Source organism: Scyliorhinus canicula, chromosome 8, assembly GCF_902713615.1.
Source record: "Scyliorhinus canicula chromosome 8, sScyCan1.1, whole genome shotgun sequence".
In the NCBI taxonomy this organism is placed as follows: domain Eukaryota; kingdom Metazoa; phylum Chordata; class Chondrichthyes; order Carcharhiniformes; family Scyliorhinidae; genus Scyliorhinus; species Scyliorhinus canicula.
Window position 1 is genome coordinate 169,159,922 of NC_052153.1, and position 14,199 is coordinate 169,174,120.

Here is a 14,199-nt window from a genome sequence, read left to right on the forward strand (position 1 = left end):
ATTCCCAAGTATCTCCAGATGTAGAGGGACCAGCTGCAGTCTGCAAAACCTCGAAATGCTTAGATAGCAGCCTGGGCTGGTTGAGTGGCGGTGCTGGGAGATTGAATGCTGTCATAATGTAGCCCACTGGTCTGAATACTGGCCATACAGAGATACATTCCCTGTGCCACCCAGGGCCGGTGCTAGGAATTGCGGGCCCAATTAGAAAAGTGATGGCGGGGCCCCTACTCTACAAAAGTAAAAATTTATGTATGTTTATATTTCGTGTAGTATGCTCGTCTTTAACCAAAAAAAAACATTAAATGCTTGATATACTAAAATTTTGAAACTTACTTACCCGGGCGGAAGGATTTAGCGGCGCAGGGCTGAAGGATTTGTCGATGGTAATGCGGTGCGTTCCCCAAAAGTATAAACTACCCTATAGTTCCTCTTAGAATACAGAAAAGGTTTCAAACGGTAACTCTGTCGCCGCTGGCGTGGGGCCCCCTTAAGGTGCGGGGCCCAATTTGATGAAATTGGTCAAATAGGCTTAAAACCGGCCCTGGTGCCACCCTCTAAGGTTCTCTGAAGTACACAGTGCCAGTATGTGAACTGGTGGCTGCAAGTGTCATATCAAGTGATTGTGTTTCCTCTTCATCAGCCTCTTCTTCCCGGAAGTCAGCCTCCCACACGCTGTCTGGTCAGTCAAGCGGTTCCTGGTTATCTGAAGGCATAAAAGGCTGCTTCCGTTTATGGGCCACCTTGACAAGAGAGAGCAAAATATGGCTGTCAGTGTAATGCTTTGTGTTTGAGTAATGCGCCTGGCACATTTGAATAACTGGCAGCATGTTCAAGGTGTGAGATGTGAGAAGGCAACTTGCAAAGGTGCTGAGTGTATGAGGGTGAGGTGAGGCTATAAATGTGAGATGCATGTTGTGGTTGAAAGAAAATACTGGTAGGTGAGTGAAGTGGGTGTGGTAAGGGGAGCAGTGGATGAGGCCCATGATGTGGTTGATGGGATAGGGCTTGGGAAGATGCACTGACTGACTTTGACCACTCGTGTAAGATCTTTCAATATCTTGTGGCTCTGCACCAGGATGAGATTGCTGGCATTGACTGCAACAGGCATTTGCTTCCCCCGCCATCTAGGTATTAGGCTTGAGGGCAATCTTGAGGAAAGGGGACCTCTGTTTTCCACTGTACATCCAGGCTTCCATCAGAGAGCATTGCATCAGAGAACCCCGGAACACACCCTCTGGCATTTTGTGCCATTTGACGAGGTTCTGCCTGCTTTTTTTTAACTGCCCACTCACTACTTCAGTCCTGGCTACAGCCAGAGAACACCCCCCCCCCCCCCCCCAACTTTAAGCTCTGTGTTGCAGCCACTCAACACCACTGCCCACTACAAGCATTGCAATTAGCAAGCAGCACAATATTTGTGTTCTGTCTGCCTTACATTGACTGGGTGTGGGCGAATCACACAACACAATTCCCATGACTGGTTTTAGGGGCAAGCCAGTCTTTCCCCCTCAAGAATCTCCCAGTAAAGTCAGTGGAACAAACCCATGTCTGAATGTGTGATCTTTCTAAACACTTGGTAGGGAGGGAAAGTGGGTGTAGCAGCTTGTTATCCTATCGACTTGCTCCATGACTGTGCACATTCCCGAGCAGGTTCTCTGCTAAGGTTACAAGAACATTTCTTCGAAATGTTTTCCTTTAAGGGGAAAGCAAACCGATTCAAGTTTCCACTTCTTCAAAACAGGGAGTCAGGAGCCGCGATCATTTTAGATTTGTTTGTTCCAGTTTCAGTAGTGGATGCACACTTATTTGCACCAGTAGTGTCGCGTAAAGTGCTGTGCTACTGAAAATCATATTCTGAATATGTTACATTAAACCGTGAAACCATCAAAGTAACATCAGGCCTTATTCTGGGCTGAAGAAGCTGGTTCATCCAATAATACTCAGTCTTAGGAAAATCAGTCACAATTGTACCCTGCATTTATAGTGAGTGCAAATCTCATTGTGCTTACAAAAATCGTTTGCATAGATCCCTTGGTGAAAAGTGCAGCCTTCTCGTCGCACTCTCATTGGCAGGGCTGCCAACCCATGTACACTATATTAGTCCTTGGACTGTGTGGGTGATTTGTTTAAGCGCACTGCTCCATTAATTTTTTTTCTGTGATCATGCATGGTAACTTAAATGCACCACGTTCAGTGTGGTCTGCATGGAAATTTTCTGGTTGGCGAGTGGCCACATTGATCAAACATTGTCGCCAATTCATTTGGAACAAGCACTGCTATAATTTAAATTTTCGGTTGGCATGTTTTTTTCTTGTTTATTGCAGTGCATCATCTATATTTTTATTGCCTGCATTTTTGTTGTTTCAGCTTGTTTTTTTCTTCATTTCTTTTTATCTGTTCATGGGCATCGCAGGCTGTGCCAGCATTTATTGCCCATCCATAAGGGCATAATTGCCCTTGAGGGGGCATTGCTGTGGGTCTGGAGTCAAATGTAGGCCAGGCCAGGTAAGGATGGCAGATTTCCATCCCTAAAGGACATTAGTGAACAGATGGGTTTTTATGACAATGGGTCATAGTCATCATTAGACTTTTAATTCCAGGTATTTTTTGTGGTGGTGGGATTCGAACTCAAGTCCCCAGATCATTATCCTGGGTCTATGGATTACTACTCCAGCGTCAATACGACTATGCCACCTCCTCCCCGCAGTAAACAACACTTAATGATTTTTTTACAGAGTCCTGAGACTGTGAAAGGCATTATATATATGTAGGTTTCTCCGGTTTCTTTCTTTCAATGCATAACTTTTAAGGATAGTCCCTCCGAGACACGACTTATATTAGAAGCACCTTGCATGTCCTGAGCTTTCATGAGAAAAATCTTTGCCTGCAATTTTCAATTCATTTGCCAAGTACAGCACCATAGGTGAAACTTTCCTCTTTTTTCTCAATGTTTCTCGTAGTTTCTTCCAAAACCTGAATATTGCTGAAATGAGAGACATTTTGCCAAACCTTTTATCTTGCATTCAGCAAAACAAATACAAGAGTACCAAATTTCAAACAATCACAACAATCTATACTTCTGGAGAAAAGAATGCTGACAGGTTGGCAAATTGACTCTGATTGGTCGAGGCGTTATGCAAAAGATAACGGGAAGAATGTCATCTGAAACATGGTTCTAATGATAACTCAAAAAGGAACATGAGAAAAAGCGAAGTAGAATGGAAAAAGATCCTGGGCGGGATTCACTGATCCTGAGGCTAAGTGTTGACACTGCGTCAACAGGCCCCCAGGAGAGCTATTCCAAGCCCTACAGGAGGCCAGCGCGGCACTGGAGCGAACCCACGCCACTCCAACTGCCAATACCGGTGTCAAATGTGCGCCGCGGATCTGCACGTGCGCAATTCGACCAGCAAGAATGCGCGCATGCGCAGTAGCCTCCTTCTCCGCTCCGGCCCCGACGCAACATGGCGTAGGGGTACAGGGGTCGGCGCAGAGCAAAAGAAGCCCCCAGCCCGAGAGGCCGGCCCGCCGATCGGTAGGCCCCGATTGTGGGCCAGGCCACAGCGGCGACCTCTCCCGTGGTCGAACCCCCCCTCCACGCCCACCAGCCACCCCGGAAAGGACGCACGCTGAGGTCCCACCAGGTAAGACCACATGTGGACGCCACCGGCAGGACTCTGATTCTTTTGCAGCCACTCGCCCCATCCCGGGCGGAGAATCGCCGGGGGGGCGCGTAGAGCAGCACCCGACCAGCGCCGCGCCGACCGCGCCGGCATCAATGGCACCAATTCTCCGCTCACCGGAGAATCGGCAGACCGGAGGCAGTGCTGCGTCGCGCGCTTTACACCCGGGTCGGCGATTCTCCGGCCCAGCGTGGGCTGAGAGAATCCCGCCCCCTATAAATGGAATAAAATGCTTAAAAATGATAACGGGAAGTTAAAGCAGAAGTCCCTCAAAAGGCTTAACAGCTGCCAGAAGTTTTAGACTGCAGACAAGTTATTATCACACAGGCTTTGAGATAACACCTTGAAACATCTCATGCTGTAACCCAATAACATTCTTTCAAGTCAGAGAAATTCTACCAAAGTTAAGTTCTAACATAAAGGGAACAAGTTCGCCACCCTTTGATAGAAGTGAATTATTTTACCAAGCAATTGATTGGAATTGCGAGAATCTTAAGTTTGAATTACTTGAAAGAATGTTCATTTGTAAATGATAGAAACTTAATGACACCAGTTAAAAGTGGAAATGTGGAGATGACAGTTGCCTTTGCTACGGTACAATTCACCGCAGCCAACTGCTTCTTCCCAAAAGCAGCCAACACTTTTGTAAAATTGTAAAATGGGAAGAATGTCATTTCAAACATTTGAAAGGAATATGAGAAAATGCAATACTTAAAAGGAATTAAAAGGCTGAAATACAACAATATAATAAACAGGAAGCTTCCCTGCCAGTGTTCTCCACCATCGCACTTACCCAGGTTGGGCACTTTAGCGATGAGGCATCTGGGACACTAACGTGCGCACTACACAGCTGTACCGGTACAGCAGGTGGAGGTAGGAGCAGCCAAGGGGCCGGGCGGTCGGAGGGCAGCCCGGCGCAGGCAACCATCTGCCGCCCAGATGGGTCCCGGGTTCCTGGAGTTACCACACCCACCCATAGACCCGATGCAGTCACGGACCAAGGGACGATCGAAGGGGGTGACAGCCGGCTTGAGGCAGCTGCAGGTGCAGGTGGAGGAGTCCACCCGCGTCCAGGAGCAGGGAGTGGTGCCGGCCATGCGTGCCACCCAGGCCGAAACCGCACGGGTGGAGTCCGCGGTGGAGGCAATGGGTGCGACAGTGTCAGGCATGGGGAGCAGTATGCAAGGCCTGGGGCTTTCCGTGCAGGCGGCGTCCTCACAGTGGTGTGGGGTGAGGGTAGTTGGTGTCGGGTGGATGGGGTGAGGGTGGTTGGTGTTGGGTGGATGGGGTGAGGGTGGTTGGTGTTGGGTGGATGGGGTGAGGGTGGTTGGTGTTGGGTGGGTGGGGTGTGGGTGGTTGGTGTTGGGTGGATGGGGTGAGGGTGGTTGGTATTGGGTGGGTGGGGTGTGGGTGGTTGGTGTTGGGTGGATGGGGTGAGGGTGGTTGCTGTTGAGTTGGTGGGGTGAGGGTGGTAGGCTGGTGCCGCATTGTGCAGTCTATGCCCATACTCGGCGATACCCACGCCCCCCCTAGTCCGTGAACCGGGCGGCTATCAACCTGACCCGTGCCCGCTGGCCCAGCCAGTAACGGTGGGCAGCCTCCCACCCATGTCCAGCCCATCTGCCCTGACCATTGCCCCCATCTCCCTCATCTGGGAGGTCTGTGCCTCGTCTTGCTGCTCCTCCCCTTCACCCTCCTCTGCCTGCAGCACATTGCCCATCTACTGGGCTATGTTGTGCAGGACACAGCAGACCATAACGATATGGCCGACCCTATCTAATGGGGAATGGAGGGCCCCTCCAGAGCGGTCCAGGCACCTGAAGTGCAACTTCAGCAGCCCAAAGCACCTCTCTATCACACCCCTGGTTGCTGCATGGACATCGTTTTAGCGGTTGTCCGCGTCAGTCTGTGGCGTCCGTCTAGGCATCATCAGCCACGACCGCAACGGGTAACCCCTGTTACCCAGCAACCAGCCCATCAGCCGGGGGGGCAGGGGGGGATTGGTCCCTCGAACATAGAGGGGCGAAAGATTGCGCCAATATGAATGAGTCATGTACACTGCCCAGATATCGGGCGTAGACGTGCATAATCCTCATGCGGTGGTCACAGACCACCTGCATATTCATGAAATAGGTCCCTTTCCTATTCGTGAACATGACACTGTTATCCGCAGATGGCTGCAAGGTGACGTGCATCCCATCGATCGCCCCCTGGACCATCAGCATCCTGGCAACAGCAGTGAAGCCAGCTTCCCGGACATCCTGTCTGGCCCGGTCCACAGGGAACTGGATGTAGCGGTCTGCAATGGCATATAGGGTGTCTGTCACTGCACGGATGCGCCGGTGCACCGATGCCTGCGAGATGCCGGACAGGTCCCCACTCGGCACCTGGAATGACCCCGTGCCATAAAGATTCAGGGCCACCATAACCTTGACGGCCATGGGGAGAGGGTGTCCTCCCCCAGTGCCATGCAGTGCCAGGTGTGCCCTCAGGTGACAGATATGGGCGATGATTTCCCGGCTCATCCGGAGTCTCCTCCTGCATGCCCGGTCCGTGAGGTCTTGGTACGTCGAGCGGGGCCGGTACACAGGGGGCCTCATTGGGGGTCTCCGACACCATGGCAACACCACCACCTCCTTATCCTCCTTGTCTTGTCGGATGGGCAGCCCTCCAGGCTGGGCGCCAGCCACTTGCCTCCCTGTGGCACACTCCTCTGCGGCAGCCTCCGCCGCCTCCCTGGCACGCTCCTGCTCCAGCTCCCCCACGGCAACATGTAGAAGTACATCTCCCGCCATGGTGGCCAACATCGCTGGGTGATGACCAAACATAACAGCCTGCAGGGGGTGGGGGGGTGGGGGTTTGGGGGTGGAGGTGGGGGGGAACAGACGACATGTCATCATTGCCCATACAACCCCCCCGCAGCCAGGTGCCATATGCCGCATGGTCGCAACTGTTGCCAGCTGGCACCTGACCAGGCGAAACACCCCCTTCCCGGCACGCACCCTCCCCAAAACGCCCCCTCCCCAACACACCCCCACTCTTCTCTTCTCCAGCACGTGCCCTTCCCAACCCCCCACACCCTCTTCTCCCTGGCACGCACCCTCCCCGACGGCCAGTGGTGGACTGGCCAGGGTGTCAGCTTGCCCGATGGCAAGTGGGCCCCTGATGAAGTGGGCCCCCTATATCAAATAAAAATGCAATAAAGAAACAAACACAGACAACTGTTTTAGTAATAAAAAGGAATAAGAAAAAAAAGAGAATAGGACACAAATAAGCAGTGCATGAAAAGGAACGAAGCAGGGGAGGTAGTGGAAGGATGTGGAATAGGGGGGCCCGGGTCGGGCATAATTAAGGAAATTCCATGTTTTCAGCAAAAGTGTGTGAATTTAAAGATAAAGTTACAATTCGTGATTTGAGATGGTCGGCAACTTCAAAGGATATCAAGCAGTAGTCTTGGTTCTGTACCGGTACATCGGTCCGGGGCCCGGAGAGCCAAGAAGGGACCCGTGAATCTCTGAAGGGCTCTTAAAAATTATAATTAATTAGATAAATAAATCTCCAACTTCTTTCCTGAGATTTGTATTCTAACTTAATAAAATATAATTGTTTTTAAAAAGAGCAATACCAAATAAAAATGCAACAAAGAAACAAACAAATAATCACTCAGTGTATGAAAGAACGAAGCAGTGTTAAACGGATGTGAAAAGGAGTGGGGGGGTGCTGGTTCACCCGGGTCGGACATAGTTGGAAATCCACGTTTTCAGCAAGAGTGTGTGAATTTAATGATAAAGTTACAGTTCATGATTTGAGATGGTCGGCAACTTGAAAGGATATCAAGCAGTACATAGGGTCGTGAGGTCACCGAAAAGGAGAAGCGGTACCTTTGACCGTGAATCATGAGGTCAAAGATATTGAAGTGATAAGCCATGATCGGTAAACTCAAAGGGTTGCGACTTGTAACACTACACTGGTATCAAACTGGACATGTTAACTTTGGTCGTGGGACCATTCTTAATGTCTGACTATAGTCGGACCAAACTTCTAAGTTTCAACAGTTGTCTCAGTTGCTTGCTGGTGTGAACACTGGACAGTGGATTGTCTCCTCTTCTGAAGCTGCATAGGCCACAGTAGTATTGACTAATGAACAAAGCCTATTGAAGTGTAAGTAAGTTATTTTATATTTTTTATCAAGTAAGGGTTTATCTGGCGTTCCTTCAAGTTATTCTTGCAATCATCAATATTCATTTTTCCCAATGTGGGCTATTTTTAATTAAGATTTATTTCAGGAATATTACCCCTACCAGCATGGAAAAGAAAAAGCATAAATCTGGGTCACTAAAATGCACAGAATAAAAAGAAGCAGAAAGGAAGGAATCAGCCAAGCGATGCAGGCCTATTACAGAGTTTATAATACCACAAGCACAATCCACATCAATATCCAGTTCTGCAACAAATAATCAAGAAGCAAGAAACAATGCTCATGGTGATGATGCAATGACATGCGAGTTACAAGAACAGAGAAGAGCTACTTTGAATGTAGAGACAAATACAAGTGCATCCATTACTAATCAACCCAGGCCCAATATTTCTTCTGGCTTCCTTGTTCCTCTGTACTGCCTGTAGTTGCAACATCTGAACACATAGCTTCAACTAGTGACAGGGAATCAGATATTCCTTCAAGCATAAATGACTTGGTTTCTGAAGCACATCCTGTAAATGAACCTACGCAAGAAAATGAAAGATCAATTACTGGAATCTTCCAATATCCATCACAAGCAAAGCTAAATCAGTTTTTTGCTGAACATCCACTTCAGCAACTTGATGATCTGCCATTTGATGGTCGTTTGTATGAGAGGAAAATTATGAATGACTCAGTCCCAAGAAAATGGCTAACATATAACAAAGAAAATAGATGCTTATATTGTTCATACTGCTTAGCCTTTGAGTTTCCCAACACTTGTAATCCATCACCCTTTGTACGTGGCTTTAGTGACTACAGGCGTATTAGCCAGAGCTTGACTTTACATGAATCGACAACAACACATGCCAGAAATGCTCAGCAATATATCAGTGTGGTTAATGATGGCACCTTAGATAAATTTTTTGCAGCATCACTAATTAAAAGGAAAGAAGAAGTATTGAAGCAGAGAAGTATTGTCATGAGGATTATAGATGTTAGGCAAGCAAGCACTTCCTTTTCGAGGTCACAGAAATGAATCGGCCTACACTCTAGATAATGAGGTTCTGAATCATGGCAATTTTTTAGCTACAGTGCAGTTGATGGCAAAATATGACCCCATTATGGCAGCTCACGTTTCTGCAGTGAAAAACAAGTCTAAACAAAGAATCAAACGATTAGAGCAACAAGGAAAAGCTCAAAGTAAAGGCCGTGGTGGACTTGTTACATACCTGAGTAAAACAACTATAAACATGTTAATCAAAATTATGAAGAATATGATACAAGAAAGAATTAGTCATGAAGTTTCTCAAGCAAAATATTATTCTATTCAGGTTGATTCAACACAAGATAATTCATCCATCAATCAGTTTAGCATTATTATTCGGTATGTGCTTAAAGGTATTATCTGTGAGCGACTACTTTCAGTTGTGCCAAGTAATGATGGTACAGGACAGGGACTTTTTGATCTATTGATTGAAACATTACAGCATCTTAAAATTGACCCCCAAAAATGTTTATCTGATAGCACAGATGGCGCTGCAAGCTACCATGGCCAGTATAATGGTTTACAAAGTAAAATTGCTGATGTGGCTGATCAACATGTTCATATATGGTGCTATGCCCATGTCTTGAATTTGGTGATAACTGAAACAACAAAATGTTGTGTGCCTGCAGTTTCTTTTTTCAATTTGCTCCAGAATATAGCAACTTTTGTGAAAGCATCATACAAGAGAATGGCTGTATGGATAGAAGTTGTTGGAAAACATCTAGGACAAGAAAAAATGAAATTATTAAAGCTAATTGGTGAGACTAGATGATCAGGAAAATCCAATGCAGCAACAACTATATTTGGACGTTTTAATGATGCCGCTGCCAGTACTTTCGTAAATCTATTGACATGCTTATCAATGATACAAGATTCAGAAAAGTTTGATGCAAAAACAAAACATGAAGCAAATGTTTTACTTCAAAGTCTTCTAAAGTTTGAAACCATATTGACAGCATTTACTTACTTGTATATATTTGAAACTACAACCCCGTTATCAAGTTATCTACAGACAAGTGGTTTAGATATGTTTACTGCATGGAGTTTGGTAGATTCAGCTACAACAAAGTTGAAGAAACAGACAAGAACATTTGATAACGTTCACAGCAAGGCTTTGGAATTTGTAAATAAATGTAATGACAGGATTTCACAGATGAATATGGATGAAAATCAAACATTGGAAATTGATGCGTTGGAAACAGCATTGCCAGTTAAGAGGCAGAGGAAGAAGAAAAGAATGGCAGATGAGCTTATTGATGATGAAAGAAATTTCTCAGATTCTCTAGCTGATTTTCGAGTAAATGTGTTTAACCTAATAATGGATCACATTGTCCAGTCACTAGAATCACGCTTTGTACAACGCAAACAGTTGTATAAAGATTTGTCCTGCTTGGACCCAGCAAAGTTTAAAACTATTGCAGAGAAGGGCTTTGAAGATGAAGCATTGGAAGGTATTATTAAGCTGTTTCCACAAATCAGCAAAGATCAAGTAATATTGGAATTGTTTTCTTTTCCTTCAAACTTTGATGTATTAAAGCTATTGCTTAATGATGGTGAGAATATGGATTCCAGTTGCAACAATTGTAAAATTTGCAGCACTTGCCCATCGTGTGTACTAAAATTTCTGGCATCCAACAGACTTCATGACAAGGCATATGATAACCTTTATGAACTTTACAAAGTCATCTCCACACTATCAGTTACTCAAGTCCAATGTGAGAGGACATTTTCAAAGCTAAAGATCATAAAGACAAGGTTAAGAAATTCGCTGTCTGAGGAGAATTTAGCATCATACATGTTGCTATCCATTGAAAAGGAATTGTTAGATGAATTGGATGCAGAAGCAATTATTGGCAGATTCGCACAATCATCTAGCGAACACAAACGATTGCTCTTAATATAGTGGACTGCATGCAATGCTCTATTGTGCTTTTGAACTATCTGTTAATGTGTAAATTGTGCAGTAAACTATTTAAAAATATCAACCAATTACTTAAAATTTAAAAAAATAAATAAAAAATTCAATTATAACATTCTGTATTTACATTTGGTATCTACTGCCAGCAATATGTACAGTACATGTACACTCTAATTACTAAGAAATACACATTTTTTCCACAAAAATTTTAATTGTACCCTTTTTTCCATACGTATTTTTTGAAAATTTTATTTATTTGTTATGAAAATTAAATGATAGCATTGTAGTTGTGGGTGGGCCCCCTTTGTCTCCTGGCAACCAATATTTTTAGACCCAGCCCGCCACTGCCAATGGCCCCTTCCCTCCCCTCCCCAGCCCCTCCCCCCCTCCACAACCCCCCCTCCAGCACCCCCCCCCACCGGCATGCACACGCCAACGGCTCCTGCGGATCCCCCACCAACTGAGGCCTTGCCATCCCCTCTCTGGCGGCCGCCCCACGTCATCCCAGACCTCCGCGCTGGCCGGCGTCAACCAGCACGACTGGTTGACGCTGTTAAATAGATGGTTCGATTTACGCCGACGTGACCCGTGGTCACGTTGGCGGGACTTCGGCCCATCTGGCCCGGAGAATTGGGATGGGCCCGGGGCCCATTGCGTTGCTCCGACCCTCGCCATTCTGCAAGGCGCACGGCGTGATTCACATCAATGGGATTTTTGGGGTTCCGGAGAATATCGCGAGCGGCGTCCGGGCGGCAGGGTGGGATTTACGCCGCACACCCAGCGATTCTCCGACCCGGCAGGGGGTTGGAGAATCCCGCCCACAATGCTTCGGCTCAACTACTTTCTGTGGTAACGGATTCCACCAGCCGACCGCTCTCTGGGTGAAGAAATTTCTTCTCATCTCAGACCTAAATGGTCTACTCCATTTTATCAGACTGTGACCCCTGGTTCTAGACATCCCCAGCATTGGGAATATCCTTCTGATATTTGGGGCGAAATTCTCTGACCCCCAGCAGGGTCGGAGAATTGCCTGGGGCCGCCTAAAATCCCGCCCCCGCCATGGCAGAGATTCTCCGCCACCTGGGAAGTGGCGGTGGTGGGAATCTCGCCACTCCGATCGGAGAGGCCCCTGCGGTGATTCTCCGGCCCAGATGGCCCCGAAGTCCCGCCCCTGGGAGGCCTCTCCCGCCGGCGAGGTTTGAACCACCTCTGGAACGGCGGGATCAGCGGCGCGAGCGGGCCCCGGGGTCATGGGGGGGGCGGGGGGCAATCGAACCCCGGGGGGTGCCCCCACGGTGGCCTGGCCCGCGATCGGGGCCCCCCGCTCAGACTCCGGACCAATGCCCTGGGTGCACTATTTCTCCTTCCGCCTTCGCCATGGCGGAAGCGGAAGAGAACCCCACATCGCGCATGCGCCAGCAGTGACGTCAGCGGCCAGCTGCCGCTGACGTCACTGCCGGCGCATGCGCCGACCGGCGAAAGCCTTTCGGCCAGCCCCGCTGCCGGAGGCGCCGGTTTTTTGCGCCAGTCTTTTGGTGCAAACCGCTCCGGCGCGGGGCTGGCCCCCAAAGGTGGGGCGTATTCCCCACCTTTGGGGAGGCCCGACCCCTGGGTGGTTAGCGCTACTCCCCTACGCCGGCACCCTCCGGCACGCCGGGTAGGGGAAAATGCCGCCCCGGTTCTCTCTAGTCCTGTTCAAATTTTATTGGTTTCTATGAGACCACCACCCCTCATTCTTCTGAACTCCAGTGAATACAATCCTAACCGACTCAATCTCTCCTCATACCATGCCATCCCAGGAATCAATAGAATGCGTACAAGATCGAGACAAATTAATGCTCTTACCTCACTAACAATAGTAGAGATGTATCTGTCCTTGCTATACACCCAGCCATCCACGCAATGCTCTGTCTCACGTGCTGTATCATTGACGCCATCTTGTAGCTGAGTTTTGAATCTGGTGCATTTACTGTACACTGGCCCGCCATCCATTCCCTCCAAGGGGAGCAGTAAGCTCATATTTGTGAAGGATGTTTCCTCAATGGTGATATTCGAAGAGTTGGACAGACGGCAGTGGTGCTTAGGAGTGTCTGCCATAAACACCATGGACAGACCCACGTAACCATTTGGGATTACACCAATGCTAAGCAAAAGGAAAATTGTTCTCTGGTAATGCCCCCATTCTCCCAGGAAAGCAGTCGCTTCATCGTAATCTTGCATCTTCTTTTATCTTCTTCGAAACCCCTTGCTGTGTATCCAGCGCCTTCACTTAAAAATATGTCTCTTATTGAAGCAACAAGGCTACTTCATCCAATCTTTAAATCAATTTAATGTTATAATCTCTGTTTCCAATCATAATGGACAAAAGACATATACTGGTCACAGCATCTACAATCCACTTTCAATAATCCTAAACCTCTGGCTCTTGCGTAGATCAATAGAAAATCCTATCATACATAAACAACAGGGTCAGTATCTATCATGTGTTAATAGACTACTTGGTCAGTCATGTCAACCCGTGTCTCAGCATCTGAAAAACAAGATCGTTTCTTCCCCCCCCGCCACCTCAAAGCTATGCACCTCCTCCTGATTTCATACATGGACAGTGCAGAACTTTAACTGGATGTCAGTCTATTGACTGACATGGCTTTTGAAAGCCTATTAATACATGCATTCACCTCTTTTTGAACAAGAGGGTATTATATAATTTTGTTATTAATATCCAACTCCATGAGATCAGCAGCTGCAACAAGCTAATGACTTTAACAGGTTGCACTGAGAAAGGAATTTTGCTGTTGAAAGAGTGGTGGCAATGTGACGCTTCACCCTGAAGATATGACAGCTTTTATTTACCCCTGTTCTCTATCTCTGTCTTTAACTTTTAGGTTAACAGTCTTATTTGCCAAAAGACAGTGAGGCAATCATGCAACTGGAGATTCAAAGGGTTGGAAATGTTGAAGTATTGCATACACACATGCACTGAAAAAATACCATCAGTGTGGCACAATCTACTTTTGTTCCCGTGTTCAGTTCAACCATGCTTGGTGACACACTTTATAAGTTATTTGGGATTTGCACCTTGTGATTGCCAGCACTGGTAGTTTTCTACTTATGGAACCCTGGAATTATCTTTAGCCTCCTGAACGATTATACCTAAATATAAATCCCTAGAGGATTGCAAGTGGATCCAGTTTCAATGCTGCCAACATTTTGATTTGCAGACTTAGTTCAGAATCCCTGCCTCCATCGGCGGGTAGCCACTTACTCTGTGATGCACTATCAATTGCGACAAGATGAGAGTAGAATGTAATCGAGGCTTTATTACACAGAGATGTGTGGCCTCCTACAGCAACTGACGAAGTGGCTGCTGTAC

At 47.3% G+C, this 14,199-nt stretch overlaps 1 protein-coding gene across 7 annotated transcripts in view; it reads right to left on the reverse strand.

Moving 5' to 3' along the window:
• The window catches only part of LOC119970687 (solute carrier family 22 member 5-like), a 193,479-nt gene extending 180,131 nt beyond the window's left edge, over window positions 1-13,348 (reverse strand). For 6 of the 7 annotated variants that reach the window (XR_005461660.1, XR_005461659.1, XM_038805705.1 and 3 more), the window contains exon 1: window positions 12,672-13,348. Coding sequence is in view for 5 of the 7 variants with exons in the window: in XM_038805705.1 (XP_038661633.1) it covers window positions 12,672-13,046 (375 nt within the window). In the remaining 2 variants the exon portion in view is untranslated. The remainder of the gene's footprint in view (window positions 1-12,671) is intronic. The other variant, XM_038805709.1, reaches the window with a different exon arrangement.
• Window positions 13,349-14,199: the final 851 nt, after the last annotated feature.